The sequence below is a fragment of the Silurus aristotelis genome, assembly GCF_946808225.1.
Source record: "Silurus aristotelis genome assembly, chromosome: 4".
Classification (NCBI taxonomy): domain Eukaryota; kingdom Metazoa; phylum Chordata; class Actinopteri; order Siluriformes; family Siluridae; genus Silurus; species Silurus aristotelis.
Window position 1 is genome coordinate 22789954 of NC_139577.1, and position 16419 is coordinate 22806372.

The following is a 16419-nucleotide window of genomic DNA, read 5'->3' on the forward strand; positions in this document are numbered from 1 at the left end:
CACATTTGTTGCATAATACTAACCTCAAGGTGGCAAACACTGAGTACATAATTACAGTATAATAATTATCTTGCATGATCTCTAAAGCTGCAGGAACTGACAGATTTTACTTGACGCAGGTCCTGGTTTAATCCTCTTGTGTTTTACCTGGAAATATTCTATACCTCAGTATGTGTTGAAGGTTAAAGATAAGGTGCTATACTGCTGAACTTTCAATGCAACAGCTAAATTAGCTCGTTATTTCAACATGTTGATACATGACTTTAGAATGTAGTTACAGTTAACTACAGTTGAGTTTTGTTTGTAAAATTTATTCTGTTTGTATGTTAAGTCGATTGATTCTCAAAGTATTTCCTCCCCTTTCCTATTGCAGAGATTGAAGATATGAACCCCAGGGTGTTTAGGTTCTTCTCTGCTAACAACAATGAGCAGCTAATCTGCACTCCTCCACATGGTTACCCCAAGCCTGTGGTTTGGTGGGAAAAAGATGGTGCCCGAGTGCCCAGCGAGGGCCGGGTATATCAACAGGATGGAGATCTGATCTTTAGTCCCACTGCAGTTGGAGACTCAGGAATTTACGTATGCATAGCACAGAATAAGGCGGGTCAGAGGCGACAGGAGGCCAGCATCACCATCGCAGGTGAGTATGGACCTCGTCCACAGGAATGAAATATGAACAGCGTGACATTATTACTTGCGGTGTGCTTTTAAACATAAGCCATAGTAATTTCACATATATTACCAAGAACTGTCTCCTATTTCATAGCTATAAAAATGGACATAGATATTTAGAATAGAATTTTTTTTTTTAAGACCTTTTTTAAATAACTACTCTCTCTGCCCCACCAGGGCCTCCGGAATGGGTCTCCAAACCCCAAGACACTGAAATGGAGGAGGGGCAGCCTGGGTACCTGCACTGCTATGTCCAGGCCACGCCTCCTGCAGAGGTCATCTGGTACCGCAACATGCAAGAGATCAGTGAGGAGGTCTGACTCATATTCTGAGAATGTCTTTCATTCTTCAGGTTTAATTATAGGTCTAATTTTTTGTATTAAATCACTGAATTTTATAAAGACAAAATCATTTTCAATGAATGCAGACATTCAGTTTAATTTATGCTGAACCGTAAATGCAGTTATTAAATGTTAAACTTGATATACAGGTATGTTAATTGAATTGGCATCATGCCCATTATTCAAATTTTCAGTGTTTATTCCATTTTAAGTTGTTAAGAGCTCAGCTGTCTCATTGCCATCATTAGTAGAGAGAGCATTTAATGTCCATTTGCTTTCAGGAGTTATTTTTTTAGTTTAGATCAATTCATTTGATGTGCATGGATGTAAATTGGCCCTAGTAGATTTAGTTGACTTCAAGGCTACTGAGAAACTATAACAAACATGTATAACATCTGGTGCTATATTAGAAAGCACAGATGTGGCCTTCGGATTTGAAAATATATGGTATGCATTTGATAGTAAATTTGTTTTAAATAAAAACAATTATAATTTAGGTTTCCTCTGGGTTTACCAGTTTTCTCACATCTCCCAAAAACTTGTCAGCAGATGGATTAACTGTTAAATTGTCCCTTAGTGGGAATGAGTATGTAAATGTTTGGGCATGATGAAATAATCTTGTTTTTCTGGGATATGGCCACAATGCAGACCAGGATAAAGAGGTTATTGCAGACATTTACATTCATTGCAATTGGCATAGACTCTAATCCAGAGCATCTTACAATTATCTTTGTAATATAACTGTGCAGTTGAGGATTTTCCTCAAGGGCCCAGCAGCGGTAGCTTGGTGGTTCTGGGTGTGACTAATCAGAAGTAAAACATCTTAAACACTAAGCCACCCTTTTTCAGGTTGCTAAAGATGAATTAAATAATTGTTTTACTAATCATCATTTTGTTTTTATCTGCAGAATTCTCAGTTTAAACTTTTTCCAAATGGGACTTTGAGGATAAACAACGTGGAGGTATATGACGGACTGGTCTATCAATGCATTTGCAAGACTGCGGGTGGTACCCTAAGGGGGCAGGCCAAGGTCTACGTTTTAGGTGTGTATATGTGTGGCTATGTGCATCTTATCTCCTCCAAAGTCAACATTCTTTCTGTACAGCTTAGTTTATCTTCTCTATTGTTGAGATGGTGGCACTCTGCAGCCACAGATATGTCTGATAAACCCATTACATGTGGTAGTATCCTCCATCTCCATCACACAGCCTGGATAGAGGTCTCACCTAGTTTGTTGTCTCATATTTGTTGAGGCAGATCTCTCTCTGGTGTGGCTGTGTTTGAGTTTCATTTCCTAAATAGTGGTAGCATGCGAGTAATTAATAAATAATATGTATTACTCACATATTGCAATAATATATATACCAGGACTGTCAAAATTTAACGTGTTAACGCAAATTCATTTTAACGGCACTAATTTTATTAACTATAATTATTTGACGACTGTTATTACAAATATAAATAAATAAATAAAAAGAGGCAAAATTAAAATCTCCAATGCAACACACATTTATGGTTTCCTGGTGGTCTAGTGGTTAGGATGCGCCGCTCTCACCGTTATGGCCCGGGTTTGATCCCCGGTCAGGGAACCAAACCCAGCTATTAACTGGGTTAGGTTTTTATATATATATATATATATATATATATATATATATATATATATATATATATATATATATATATATATATATATATATATATAGAGAGAGAGAGAGAGAGAGAGAGAGAGAGAGAGAGAGAGAGAGAGAGAGAGAGAGATTAAAACAGCAAATGGTGAGTACAAATCGGATGGGGACTAAAAGTGATCAACCAAATAGGAAGCTCATGGTTAGTTTTTGCTTTACTTTTAGGCTTTCTGCTAGGGAGCCAGTCTAGCAAACATGGTTTTAAAAATAGTCTGCATAGAGTTTTAAAGGCTTTGATCAAGTGGATTGAATAAGTGTGTCGCCATATTCAAACTATATTCATAATCTTCTCAGTTAAGCTTCCCATCAGATACTTGATATGAGTAATGTGAACACAGTTAGAATTAAATGTTTTTATGTAATTCCTCTTGTCTTTCTTTTGAGAAGAGTAAAAACTATAATCTTGCTTCTTGTCAAAATACATACAAAACTGGAACAGTTCAAGAAGTTCAGTTAAGGAAAACCTTCAGTTTCCCGGTTGTCAGACACACAAGATAGTCAAAAGGAAGAGAAATAAGAGAAATCAAAATAACCTATTCTCTGCCTAATTTAAGGCAAAAAACGGCAAATGTTTTTTTTTGTTTGTTTTCTTTCATTTCTGTGAAATGGACCTTGTTGTTGCTCATGTACAGTGTGTGATGTCCTGTGTGCATGTTCCAGAGAAGCTGAAGTTCACCCCTGCTCCCCAGTCTCCACAGTGTCTGCAGCTGGATAAAGAGGCCAGTGTTCAGTGCTCCGCCACAGGCAGACAGACTCCTACTATACTCTGGACCAAAGCAGGTGAGAGATATTGCTTTGGTTTACAGAGTGAAATTAGGCAATAGGTTTGAGTTTATAAAAATGTTTGATAGTTTTATTGGTTTATAAAAAGATTTTATGTTGAATCCTCTCACCTTCTCTGTGTCTTTTCTGTAGATGGAAGTTCTGTCCCTGCTCATATAAAGCAATTCAATGGCACTCTTCAGTTTGAGAAAGTGACACGGAATGATGCGGGGAACTACTCCTGTGTAGCCAGTAACCATCCACAGGGAGAGATCAGAGCCCATGTCTCACTTACTGTAGGAGGTGAGAATAATTGAAATGTTTTCTTAACTCATTTTATTATTCTTGAATAACAAAACATTGTTTTTACAGATGTTTCTTCTAGTAACAAAGTAAAAAAACAAGATGGTCAAAAATTTTATTAAAACCTTAATATGAAAAAAGTCATTATAATATTTATGAATGTGATGTAATGCATACTTTTTTTTCACTTACCTCTAAAGACTTTCCATGTCTTCTGCAGTTGGTTTAGAATTTTTTTGCAAATCTGTCTGATAGTTTCTCCAGTTCTCTTTCTTTCATGCTTTGGCAAGTTCATTTGCCACTTTTTTTTTTTAATAATTGTCTGTCACTGGTACTTTTTTTTTCAACCTCAGCATGAAACACTTAATGAAACACATAAGATTAACTGCTAATGTAGATACTGTAGCTCTACTATTTAGTCTGTGTTGCCTGTTTTGTAGATAAAATGCCCAATTGGTGTTAATTTAGTTTTTTTCTGAGAAACCAAGATAGAGGGAAAGAACGAAGAATAAAAATAGAATAAAGGACAATTTTATTTAAAAAATCATAAAACAGAGTATTGCACTAAAATAGAACAAAATACAATTTACTGTAAAACAGTATTTGTAGAGGCAGAGGCAGTCTGACTTTAGTTAACCTAATAAAGTGCAGCTGTGCAATTTGACATTTTTATATTTATTTTTTTAGCCTCTTTTGAGTGGACGTCATTGTCGTGAGCTGGTGTGATGTAATGTTCTGCGCCCACACTTTTATACACCTGTATAATCACAAGAAATTGAAAGACTTATTTTGTTTATTCTGATATGGTTAAATTAGCTAAACAGGACAGTTATATTGGAGCACACCTGCAGTAGCTCATGGTTTTAAAAAGCCAAGCTGAAAATATAGGTTAGTTGTTTGACTTTTGATTGGAAGGTCATGAGTTCAGAGTAGAAATCCTCTTAAACTTCAGCTACTCAGTTGTACAGAAAGATAATTGTAAGGTGTTCTGGAGAAGGGTGTATGCTAAATGCCATAAATGTAAATATAAAAATGTTTTTTTTATATTGTGTCATTGCTTTTCAGTGTATACAGAGTTTAAGGTGGAACCGGAGTACACTACAGTGTATCAGGGTCACACGGCAGCACTGCACTGCCAGGCTACTGGAGAGCCCCAGCCTTACATTCAGTGGATGGTCAAAGACAAAGCGCTGTCCACCAGCACCAGCAGGTCTATCTTTATTATTTATTTGTTTGGGTGCACTTTGTGGACCACTACTAAGTGAAATATTGGTTGTGTACTTTCGTGATCTGTGACAGCTTGATAGTCGTTTGTTCAAAGAGAATGAAATCGCCTTTAGTACAATATTACTTTATTTATTCTTCTTATTTGCTGTCTTTTGCTTTTTCAGATTTAAAGAGATGCCCAATGGTTCTTTGATCATCAGCGACGTCACTACTGCCGACACGGGAAAGTACACTTGTATAGCTGGCAACAGCTGTGGCATCAGACATCGAGTTGTACAGCTCTACGTCGTAGGTAAAAACACACACACATGCACAGTGGCTGTCATTACAATTTAGCTGGATCCTGTTGATGTCTAAAAGTGGTTTACAGTGCAAATAATACAAAACTTGCAGCCTTCTCTCTAACAATGTTACATGTGCATTATTTTCATACTATAGACAGAATCAAAAAGAAACAGTTACCATAGTGTAATGGTGTTCAAGATTTTATACCTTATAGTATGAACCTTTGCAGGAAAATAATCAACAGCAGCATGCTCTAGTGTGACAGGGTACCATCTCATGTCCTGAAGTATTTTATTCTTCTCAGGACAAAGCAATTTTTCTGCTTTTTATTTATTTAATAATGAGATGTAATATTTGTAAGAATTCGTAGTTAATACTGTTGTAGAAGTAATTGTTCCTCACACAGCTCTGTCTGTTTGCTGTCTGTTCCAGACAAAGTTGTTTATCCTAAAGAAGTTCCTATGGCAGAAAACTGTAAATGTTACAGGAGCTGACAATGGAAACATCTTCTAAATGCTAAACAAATGTCTCCTTACACCATAAAGCTCAACAATTATATACGGTTTTTACAGCTTTCAGAAAAGAATGCAAAGCATACACTGTGCAAATTCCTTTGAATGGAACCTTCTGACCAATCAGATTTCAGAATTCGACATTGCTGTTGTATTAAACCATAAAGTCTTTTATAGTGGAAATAAGAAGGAAATAGGAAAAATATTACTGATCAGTGAAAACTTGAAACTGAAAACAGCAATTTTACAATGCATATTGAATTATAAAATATTCACACACACACACACACACACACACACACACACACACACACACACACACACACACACACACACACACACACACACACACACAGTAAGATTTTGTGTTCTACTTATCGTCAGAGGAGTTTAACACAATCACACTTTCATTCAATACTGTGCAGATGCTCGATCATTGTCAGAATCTCTTTAGACATTTATTACTGATGTTCAAATGTGGTACACTCCATGTTTTTCCTTTGTTGACGTGTAGCCCAGCAAACCTGATCCCACTTCTAATTCTGAGCATCGAAAAACTCCTACCAACAACACTTTTTATATTTCAAAGTTTAATTTGTTATTGAACATATTTTGTGGCAAGAAAACATGAAAACAGGATGTGTATAGGCCCTGTATGCTTTACATTTGTAGAGCATCTGCTTATTAAATAATGAAACTCTTTCTTCTGCTCTCACTTTAGAGAAGCCAAACAATAATCGCGACAGTGACGAGGGGAAAACACCATATAAGATGATTCAAACCATTGGTCTGTCTGTGGGGGCAGCTGTTGCCTACATCATCGCCGTGCTCGGCCTCATGTTTTACTGCAAAAAGAGACGCAATGCTAAAAGACTGCAGAAGGGACTGGATGGGGAAGAGCCGGAGATGGAGTGTCTTAATGGTGAGTGTGAACGTGAATGCGTTTGATAGAGACATTACTCTTATTTACATGATGTAGTTGTCCATCCAACCTTGTATTTGGAGCTGCAGATATTTTAGTCTAATGTAACACAAGTGACTTTTTTCTTCTGAAAGGCAGAAGCCTAAGTGAGGAAAAAAGTATAATAGGATAATTAAGTTTCGTGAATTGCTGAAGGACAATTAAAAGCAAGAAATGCTGCCATCTTGTGGTTATAAATGAGAGCGCACATAATCTATTTATTTAGCACTTAGATGTTTCATTTATCAGGTTTACGACGACCTGGCATCCGCATTGTGCATAACTATGTAAAATGTATCACTATATTTTCTACAGATTGAATCCGGCAAACCTTTGCATTATATCGACCCTTTTGCTTTTTTTGCTTTTAAATGATCATGTAACGCTGTAGAAGAGAAGATGTGTAGTGAGATAAAGTGCAGGTCAGGTACTAATCGCTGAGAAAGAAAACAGCAAGATAGTCAAGTAAAAGATATTCAAGTCAGTATGTTTTGATGACTTACATATTCTGCATAAGGAAGCGGTGGCTCAACAGTTTAGGGTTACTGCATAGAACAGGGGTGGGCAATTCATTTTTACAAGGGGCCACATGAGAAACCTGAATTGTGTCAGAGGGCCACACGAACGATAAGATTTTAGGGATGCACCGAAATGAAAATTCTTGGCCGAAACCAAAAACCAAAAATGAGGAAACCAAGGCCAAAACCGAAACCCCAAAAGAAAAGATTGTCAATTTTTAGAACCATTGCATTTATGGCTATAAATAAGTACTAACCTCACTAAAATCAACGCATTGCAATTCAAAGAATAAATCAATTACAAAAGTGTTTTATTTATTATAAATTATTGTTATTTATTTCTTACCATTTATAGTATTGACAGACAGGCAGCGGTCAATTATTATTAGCAACAGTCTGTTAAACGAAAATAATTGACCCCCGAACGTTTGGAAGCCTATTCAAGTGAATGGAACGTTCTAATCTACAGCATTAAGAAAAACCGTGTAATAAATAATATTATATTATAATTATTATAATTTTCGGGTTCCCGTGGGCTCACCACATGCAGGAGGGACCGTAAGGGACGGTGCTGTGAGGATTGGGCAGCAGTCGAAGGCGTGGGCCTGCTTAGACTGCTGCCCCCGTGACCCGAATTACGGATAAGCGGGAGAAAATGACATGACATGACAATTTTCGGGATCCACGGGGAATGTTTCAAAGATCAAGCCGTCGAGCCACTAGAGACCACTGATCTAAGGCAATGAATTCCATAATTTTTTGTGTTATGCCTTTTGCCTTGGAACCATCACTGGAAAACTTTCCTGCCTTTTCAAAAACGTCCACTACAGACTCATGCGCATGCTCGGATTGACTACTTTTCTTCGCCGCATTCTTCTCATATTTATAATGGCAATCGGGATGTTTGGATTTCAGGTGATAAATTAAACCCCACTTGGAGAAACTCTTTACAGATACACCCCCTCTTGAAATTTTAGCATTGCATGTTTTGCACATCTCTCTCCACACACCGCAGACATGTTGCTCTTATCCAGATAACCTTGTGCTGGCTGCGCTTTTTTATTATGGCATTACAATTGTGTTTCTGCCGTGTTGTCTTAGTGATTTAGGTATTTCGGCCGAAAATTTTCGGTGCATCCCTGTAATTTATGATTGGCCTCACGCGGGCCGGACAGGGACGTACAAAGGGCCGGATGTGGCCGTAGTTTGCCCAGGTCTGGCATAGAAGGTGGAGATTCAAGCCCCAGCATTGCCAATCTGCTACTGTTGGGCCCTTGAGCAAGGCCCTTAACATCCTCTGCTCCAGGGGTGCTGTATCATAGATAACCCTGTGCTCAGACCCCAACTTCATAACAAGCACGGATATACGAAAAAAGAATTTCACTACGCTGTAACGAATGTGACAAGTAAATTCCTTTGTCTTTCTTTCTAACAAATCATGTTATGAGGTTCCACAAAAAAAGATCACTGGACAAAAATCAACATTTAACCCTTTATGAACAGGTGAATTGGAAACACCCATTATGTTTTTTGTTGAATTTCAACCAGTCTTTGCACTCATCGCTTATCTGATTCTTCTAAAAAAAGATTGACAGAATTACTGAAATTGCCTGCTGACGTTTATGCTAAGTACAATAATATTTAATTACATTTACTATTTATGTACAATAATTATTTCTAACTTTTTCGAGATCCACAGGGCTCTGTGTAAAATAGTACTTCTCTGTGTCATACTTACTAGGAGGAGCTATGCAGCACAATGGCCAAACTACAGCAGAGATCCAGGAAGAAGTGGCTCTTACTAATCTAGAGACAGTGTCTACAGCTGAAAAATGCCAAAGCAACACAGACAAGTTCCACTTTTCCAGGGCAGACTTACAGATCATCACTACATTAGGTAAAGTATCTCACCAACACACATTCAAAGTGTCACACACATTGTCCTAAACAGTTCAGTTCTGATCTTTTGGAGTCCTTTTTTGTGACTGCCTATGAGAGACACAAGGCCAGAGAGTGTCCTACTCCTTATTTAGAGGTTCTAAAGGATTCTCACAACCGTCTGTTATTTGTCCTTTATGTGCCCTTTGGAAATGGCCGCATTGATAACTCACCCGTGGTGTCTTATTGATAAACAATATCGGGTAGAACAGTTCACAGCTGATGAGATTGCTCAGGGCAAAGAGAAACCTGAACAACACTGCTTCTTGCTTCAGCATTCCTGCCTTCCTGCTTGTCAATGATGCTGCCTAGATACAGTATGTGTGACAGCTTTAAACCTCGATGATGGCTGGTTGATAATGTTGACAATTTTGGCCGGTATACTGTAACTCATGAGAAGCTTCCTAAGACTTGTCATGTCTCACTGTCACATGTCTTTTGTAGTCAACAAAACTGATGTACTGTAGTGAGCGTAGTTCCCCTACACTGACTTTTTAATTATGCACAATGTGGGGATCTTTTGTGAAGGGGCTGTCTTTAAATTGATCACCCTTCTTAGCGACTTTGATAAGGTCACCCTCCTAACACCCTGATGGCACCTGATCCTTTCTCCAGAAGTTTTCAAACTGGAATGAAAGTATGTCTGTAATTGTTTCTCAGTCTAAGAATTAAGACTGTTTTAGGTTCTGCTCCTTTGCTATTCCTTGGTGGCTTTCCAAATACTGTATCCTTTACTGTTGGCTTGTCACAGTTTAAGGGCAGATCTTTGTCAACTGGTGGTATCTCTAATGGATTTGTGACACAGACACTTTTATGTGTTCCTTAAAAATACTTAATTGTTTTTGGGCATTTCCTGTTTTTTTTTTTTTTATTTCTCTGATCTCACTTTGTCCACTCTTCTCATTTACCTGTGCTTGTCAGCTCTGATATATTTTCTTCCTGCTTAATTCACATCTGCATTCACTTCATTTGCTTTCTCTGATATTTATTGTTTTAATGTTTTTGCTTCTTAAATGGACTCTGTATGTTGTGTGGGTTTTTTTGTGCCTAGTACTTCATCATTTGCTGTCAGTGGTCTCTTCTCCTTTCTTCTTGTGCATGGTTCTTTCAGCTTCTGTGCATCATTTGGAAGTCCTGTGTTGTATTTCTGCCATTGTGTTGGTCTTCTAATACACTTCTTTTTGATCTAGTTTAAGCCACACACAAATGAGGATCAAGTGAAATGTTCTGCTCCCTGTGTAACTTACATACACTGCATGGTTCTTCAAAATATTTTTATTTGAATTACATTGATGTGGTTTGTTTGGTTCTCAGTTACGTTGTTTGGTGAACTCTAAAATGTACGGTATATTCTGCTGTGGGAACACATTGCCACTGTTGACCAGATTGTTAATAGCACACAGATCTACAAATCTCTTGCATTATTGTTGCCAAGTCTTTGAAACAGAATAAGATGCAAGGATTAGAGTGTTCCACAATAATCTTAATCATCTTCTGTATAAATGCTGTACTTATCCGAATCATTTAAATGTTTATAGATTGCTTATGTGTGTCTGTGTCTGTGTGTGTATTATTATGTGTGCAGGCGAAGGGGAGTTTGGTGAGGTGTTCTTAGCCAAAGCACGGGGGATTGAGGAAGGTGAGGAACAGACTGTGGTTCTGGTGAAGAGTCTGCTGAGCAGAGACGAGCTGTCGCAGTCTGAGTTCAGGCGGCAGGTCGACATGTTTGGAAAAATGAATCACAGCAGCATTGTGCGCCTGCTCGGCCTCTGCAATGACACAGAACCTCATTACATGATCCTGGAATATATAGACCTGGTAAATAAAACCTAGCCATTTTAATTGCATGACCCTACGTGTGTAACATGGATGGATGGATGGATGGATGGATAGATAGGAAAAAATTATATATATATATACATACACAGAAGATGAACAGTTTCAAAAGCTTTTTTTACTGTGTTTCTGTTGGATAATTGCACTCTGTTGGCATCCAAACTTAGCACAAGCGTGTCCAGCTCCAAAGGTGGGTGGCCAGATCTGATCATATTTAGAACTGGCATTAACGCTTATTTATTGTTTTGTGAATATCATATCCACATACCGTTCACTGTAATACATGGAAAGTTATATAAAAGGTTCTGGAGAATGACTTGAATACATTCTAATTATATAATGCATATCTCGTTTTTTTTTTAGGGTGATCTCAAACAGTTCTTGAGGATTTCGAAAAGCAAAGATGAGAAACTCAAACCGCAACCTATCAGTACCAAAACCAAAGTAAATCATCTAACTTGTCATTTTTTGCATCCAGAAGAGACACTGCTATTTTGAAAATAAATCACAAATCTTTTTTAATGCTTCAGTTCTACCTCTATCTTACCTGCTCTCTGCCCATCCTGTTTTACCCTGTCCTTTTTTAGGTATCCTTCTGTGCCCAGGTGGCTGCTGGGATGGAGCATTTGTCCAACCATCGTTTTGTCCATAAGGACCTGGCAGCCCGGAACTGCCTAATTAGCGGAGAGAGACAAGTCAAGATTTCTGCACTTGGCCTGAGCAAGGATGTCTACAACAGGTCTATACCACCACATTCAGAATGATGCACATAATTTCATCGCTTTTCATTCTCATTCAATGTCCACATTAAAATATTACAAAGCAGTCATTCAGGAATATTGTCAGGTTAGAGAGAGTCTGAAAATGAGGCTTAACATAGAACATTCTGACAGGTTGGAGTGACCCTGTATTAAATGTGTTTAAAATAGGGCTTTGATGAAATCCCTTTTTTTTTTTTTATTGATCATACTGTACCAGGTTCCTAATTTGATCCCTCCTGCACTCCCATTTTTCACAATGTGCAAAAATTTGTGAACATCACACCAATATGTGTTTTTCTTTCTCAAACTTTTGCCACAAAAACACACAATTGTCTAAGAACTGCAAAGAGTTAGGACCCGAGACCCATTGAGCTCTTTTGAGATGAACTGAAACACTGACTGTACCCCAAGCCCCTCATCCCACATCAAGGCCCAACCTACTAACAAACTAACATTATATATATTTATATAACTTTACTGGCATTACTGTTTTGTTAACATCCTACCAAGCAATAATTTACTGTATTACTGGATTGCATTTCTCTCTGTTTCGTTCTCTCCCTCAGTGAGTATTACCACTACAGGCAGAGTTTGCTCCCTTTGCGCTGGCTACCTGCAGAGTCAGTCTTTGAAAATGACTTTTCCACCAAATCTGATGTGTGGGCTTTTGGTGTGCTGATGTGGGAAGTGTTCAGCCATGGTGAGCTGCCATACTCCTCACTGAGTCATGAGGATGTACTCGAAGGTGAGAACACAAATGATTACGCATAGCAACCGCGCACGTTGCGTTACGCATATAGAACATGCTCACATCTATTTTTGTGTTTAGCTTTTGTCAGTGTCTCTTATCAGTGCATGTCCTTACAGAGTCTGTGTGTGAAAGTGAAGTATGTGTATCTGTTGTAGGCCTGCAAGCCGGCACACTGAAGCTTTCTGCTCCTGAAACCTGTCCTTCTAAAGTCTACAAACTGATGATTCAGTGCTGGGCTCCCAGTCTTAAAGAGCGCCCATCTTTCAGTGAGTTAACCCAGGCTCTGGGAGACATTCCATTGGACAGTAAAGTGTGAGGACTACATCTGCTCCTCCTTCCACCGGATGTTTTGGAGCAATGCCTTTCCAGTTCTGCTCTGCAACAATCACAAACTTGCTCAGACTGGGTCTCACTCATTTCAGGGAGCAAGCGTGCATTAATGACAAACAGGGGCGTTGATATCAGGGCAATGTGTCTGTGTGTGTGTGTGTGTGTTTGTGTGTGTGTGTGTGTGTGTGTGTGTGTGTGTGTGTGTGTGTGTGTGTGTGTGTGTGTGTGTGTGTGTGTGTGTAAAAGAGAGTATGACAACCCTGGAGACTTCTATCTGCCTTAAACATGGCTTCATATGACATGCTGTTGACTATTCAATTTCGATCGCCTGTTTATGCTTTTAATCTTCAGCTCTGCCTCTTTTCTACCCTGAGATCTCCTTCTCTATTTCTGGAGCCTCAGACAATCTTTAAGGGGTACGATCTTTGAATTTGATCTTTCACCTCTGTTGGCGCAGGACAATCCACCCCCAATTGGGGCAAAACCCACAATGTGGCTCCTAAATATGCTGGACTCTGCATTCGATGCTCAGCTAATGAACTTGAAGTTGTTGTGCATATAGTTGCGTGTCAGAATGTATGTGTTTTTGTGCGTGCTTTTTTTTTTTAGTTTTGCAAAGTGGATTGGTTTCCAAGTCAAAAAGAGCAACGTTTGGAAGAGAGATTGCCTGTTAAGGCTTTATGCTCCAGAATAAACGAATACTTCTAGTATTTGGTTTGTACACATGAAAGTGCAAGGAGAGTCGGAGATATTTAATTACAATTGTACTTTTTTAATTTTTTTATACTTGCCTTTTTTACCTTGTGGTGCTCATATGAAACCATAATAATTTGATGGAGGAAACTTGCAATACATCTTATTGCCTACAAGCCTAAAGCCATGATGAACTATGTAGTCAAGATTTCTGCATAGCGATATTTATAACCACCTCACTGTATTATTGCTTGGCAATGCTCCTGTTACGTTCATTAATACCAACACCATGCACTAATTTCACTTAAATACCTGTTTTATATATTATGTTTTTCTTTTTTTCTTTTTCATTGTAGAAGGATGTATGTGAGCCTTTATTTATGATGAAGGTTCTGTGTTTTTTTTTATGTTTTAATGGAATGGTACTCCAAATGGTACTCTTTTATAAGATTATATACTCCACTCATTCTAACATCTATTTTGCAGTTAGAAAAGTATTGTAGGGCAGCTGAGAGTTTCAGTGGTCACCATCACATTTATGGGCCACAAGTGCCTAAGACATGAAGGATTTTTTTTACAACTTAGTTCTTAGTTTATTTTATAATACAGTTGCTTTGTTTTATTTTTTATGAATTGTTTCATATCTAATCTTTTCATATGATATATTGATTTTTTTTTCTGTTGGTTTGGTTGTTTATTTCTCTGAATAAACACATGGTCCTTGCCTTTTTTATTTTAATTTTTTTTATTACATACTAAGCACTCAGTGTTTTGTTAGTCTACTTTAGCAAAGGTCAAAATAATCACATTGTATGCTGCTTACATTAAACATTCACATTTGTAATTACATGCTTGTATTAAATTTCTGAAATTGCTGCGATGGCTGAAATTATAAGACTGTTATAATACTCTACAAAATGTTGTTAGATGATGTCTGAGTCAAGAGTCAAGTCAAGAAGCTTTTGTTGTCATTTCAACCATATATAGCTGACACGGTACACAGTGAAATAAAACAACGTTCCTCCTGAATCCTGGTGCTACATACAACAATCACAGAAAACAGAAAACACGGGGCTAAGGACCAGTAAGTGTCCTCCACACATAAAGTGCATCGTGTGCAACCTGGTGCAAACAGTGCAAAGACAACACAAGACAGTGCAAGACAATAAAGGACAGTGCAAGACAAATACACAAAATACAAAATAGCTCCGCAAATAAACCTGTTGTATATTACACACTGTGGTGTGTAAGAGACATAAAGTGAACAGTAACAAAACTGAGACCTATGGGATCAAGTCCGCCTGACTTTAGATATTATTGAAGTGGATTTCTTTTTTAAAATAGCAAAGAAGGAGCAGAAGAAGACAATTAAGCATGCCAGCAAGAGTAGTAAAATACTGGTACATTCAAATTCGGTTTCAAGTATATGATGAAGCTTTTGTGTTTTTTTATGTTTTAATGGAATGGTACAGGACAGCTGAGAGTTTCAGTGGTCACCATTAATTTTACAGGCCACGAGTGCCTAAGACATGAAGGATTTGCATAATGATTCATGCCCTTCTTTCTTTTCTTATACTTCTCTACATTTTGTAGTGCTACAAACTAAAGTTGAAATATCCTATATTTGAAATTGTTTCATCTGATTTATACAGTATGCCTAACAACAATCTATTTATATTAGATAAAGACTATTTGTGAACAGCAATTTTCAAATCTTGCTTAAGATTTTTAAATCGTATTGACCTCATTTTAGTGAGTCATTGCAACATATACACCTTGTTCATTTTGGATTATTTCAGTGTTAAGCTTTGTCAAAATGGTTATAGTATTGTTTTCTTGTTGGAGGTTAAACCTCCACCACACCCGATTGTACACTGGAACAGGTATTTGGTTTCCTCCAACTCGCCCTACCCAGTTTTTTTCAATCCCTGTTGATAAAAAAGAACTTCCTATCAACACGGCCTACCTGCAAAGAGAAGTTGTTCAGAAGAAAGAATTGTTCAAAGGGAAATCCTGCGGTGCTTCTTCTTAAAAAAAAAAGTTCACACACCTCTATGGATCACATTCTGGGACACTTTTTTTTCATATGTTCATAAACTGGTTAGATCATGAACCTGTTTTTTTATGCATTCATTAAACTCCCTCCAAAGTTCTAAGCAGGATTATACATTATAGCCTGATTTTTGTTTTTTGGGGTTTTTTTTGCACCTTTAAGAAATACTGGGGAATTACACAATCATGGAGCATGTGTCTGTGCAACAAATAGCAAAATATCTGAAAACTAAGTTTATAATTCTTCTGAACAATGTTGAGATTTGATGTGTTTAAAAGACAAAAGGTTTTTGCTGATCTAACCGCAGAGGTTTGGGTGACTTTCTGTTCCATTACCCTCTTATCATTAATGGCTCTGATCACAAATGGTGTAGAAAGACCTGGAGTTTTGAATGTATGGTGGATAACTTCGTCACTGATTTGGCAGATTATATTTTATGACTTCAAAGAGCATTTATGACCATTCCAAGCAGCAGGCAGTGGGTTATATTAAGATTGGTATTTTTCCTTACCCTTTATAAATGTTGATGATATTTCATTGTTACATAGAAAAATTCATACTTTTGGGGTAACATTGCTGGCAAGGTTCCTACATTGTAAGGATGGTCAGGTGTAGGTGCCTTTGCAAACCTCCCATCATAATGAAAGCAGATGTTGTTGGGTTACAATGATGAGAGGTCAGTATGGCTTTGATCATTTCGGACATTTCATGCATCGTTGTGATCTGCTCAGTAGAGGGTGCTATGGGCCTGCACATGTATTCTTCAATGCAGAAAATCAACTAATATTAA

The 16419-nt window shown here is 37.7% G+C and overlaps 1 protein-coding gene across 1 annotated transcript in view; it reads left to right on the plus strand.

Moving 5' to 3' along the window:
• ptk7b (protein tyrosine kinase 7b) overlaps positions 1–14494 on the plus strand; it is a gene marked incomplete at its 5' end in the record, with an annotated part of 94704 nt that extends 80210 nt beyond the window's left edge. Inside the window, 14 exons of the mRNA XM_083538299.1 lie at positions 374–640; positions 850–986; positions 1922–2057; positions 3360–3479; positions 3615–3764; positions 4830–4974; positions 5156–5283; positions 6510–6710; positions 9009–9164; positions 10791–11023; positions 11405–11485; positions 11629–11780; positions 12369–12547; positions 12709–14494. Of these exons, the coding sequence (XP_083394425.1) occupies positions 374–640; positions 850–986; positions 1922–2057; positions 3360–3479; positions 3615–3764; positions 4830–4974; positions 5156–5283; positions 6510–6710; positions 9009–9164; positions 10791–11023; positions 11405–11485; positions 11629–11780; positions 12369–12547; positions 12709–12869 (2246 nt within the window). The 3' untranslated portion in view covers positions 12870–14494. The remainder of the gene's footprint in view (positions 1–373; positions 641–849; positions 987–1921; positions 2058–3359; positions 3480–3614; positions 3765–4829; positions 4975–5155; positions 5284–6509; positions 6711–9008; positions 9165–10790; positions 11024–11404; positions 11486–11628; positions 11781–12368; positions 12548–12708) is intronic.
• Between the last annotated feature and the right edge of the window lie 1925 nt (positions 14495–16419).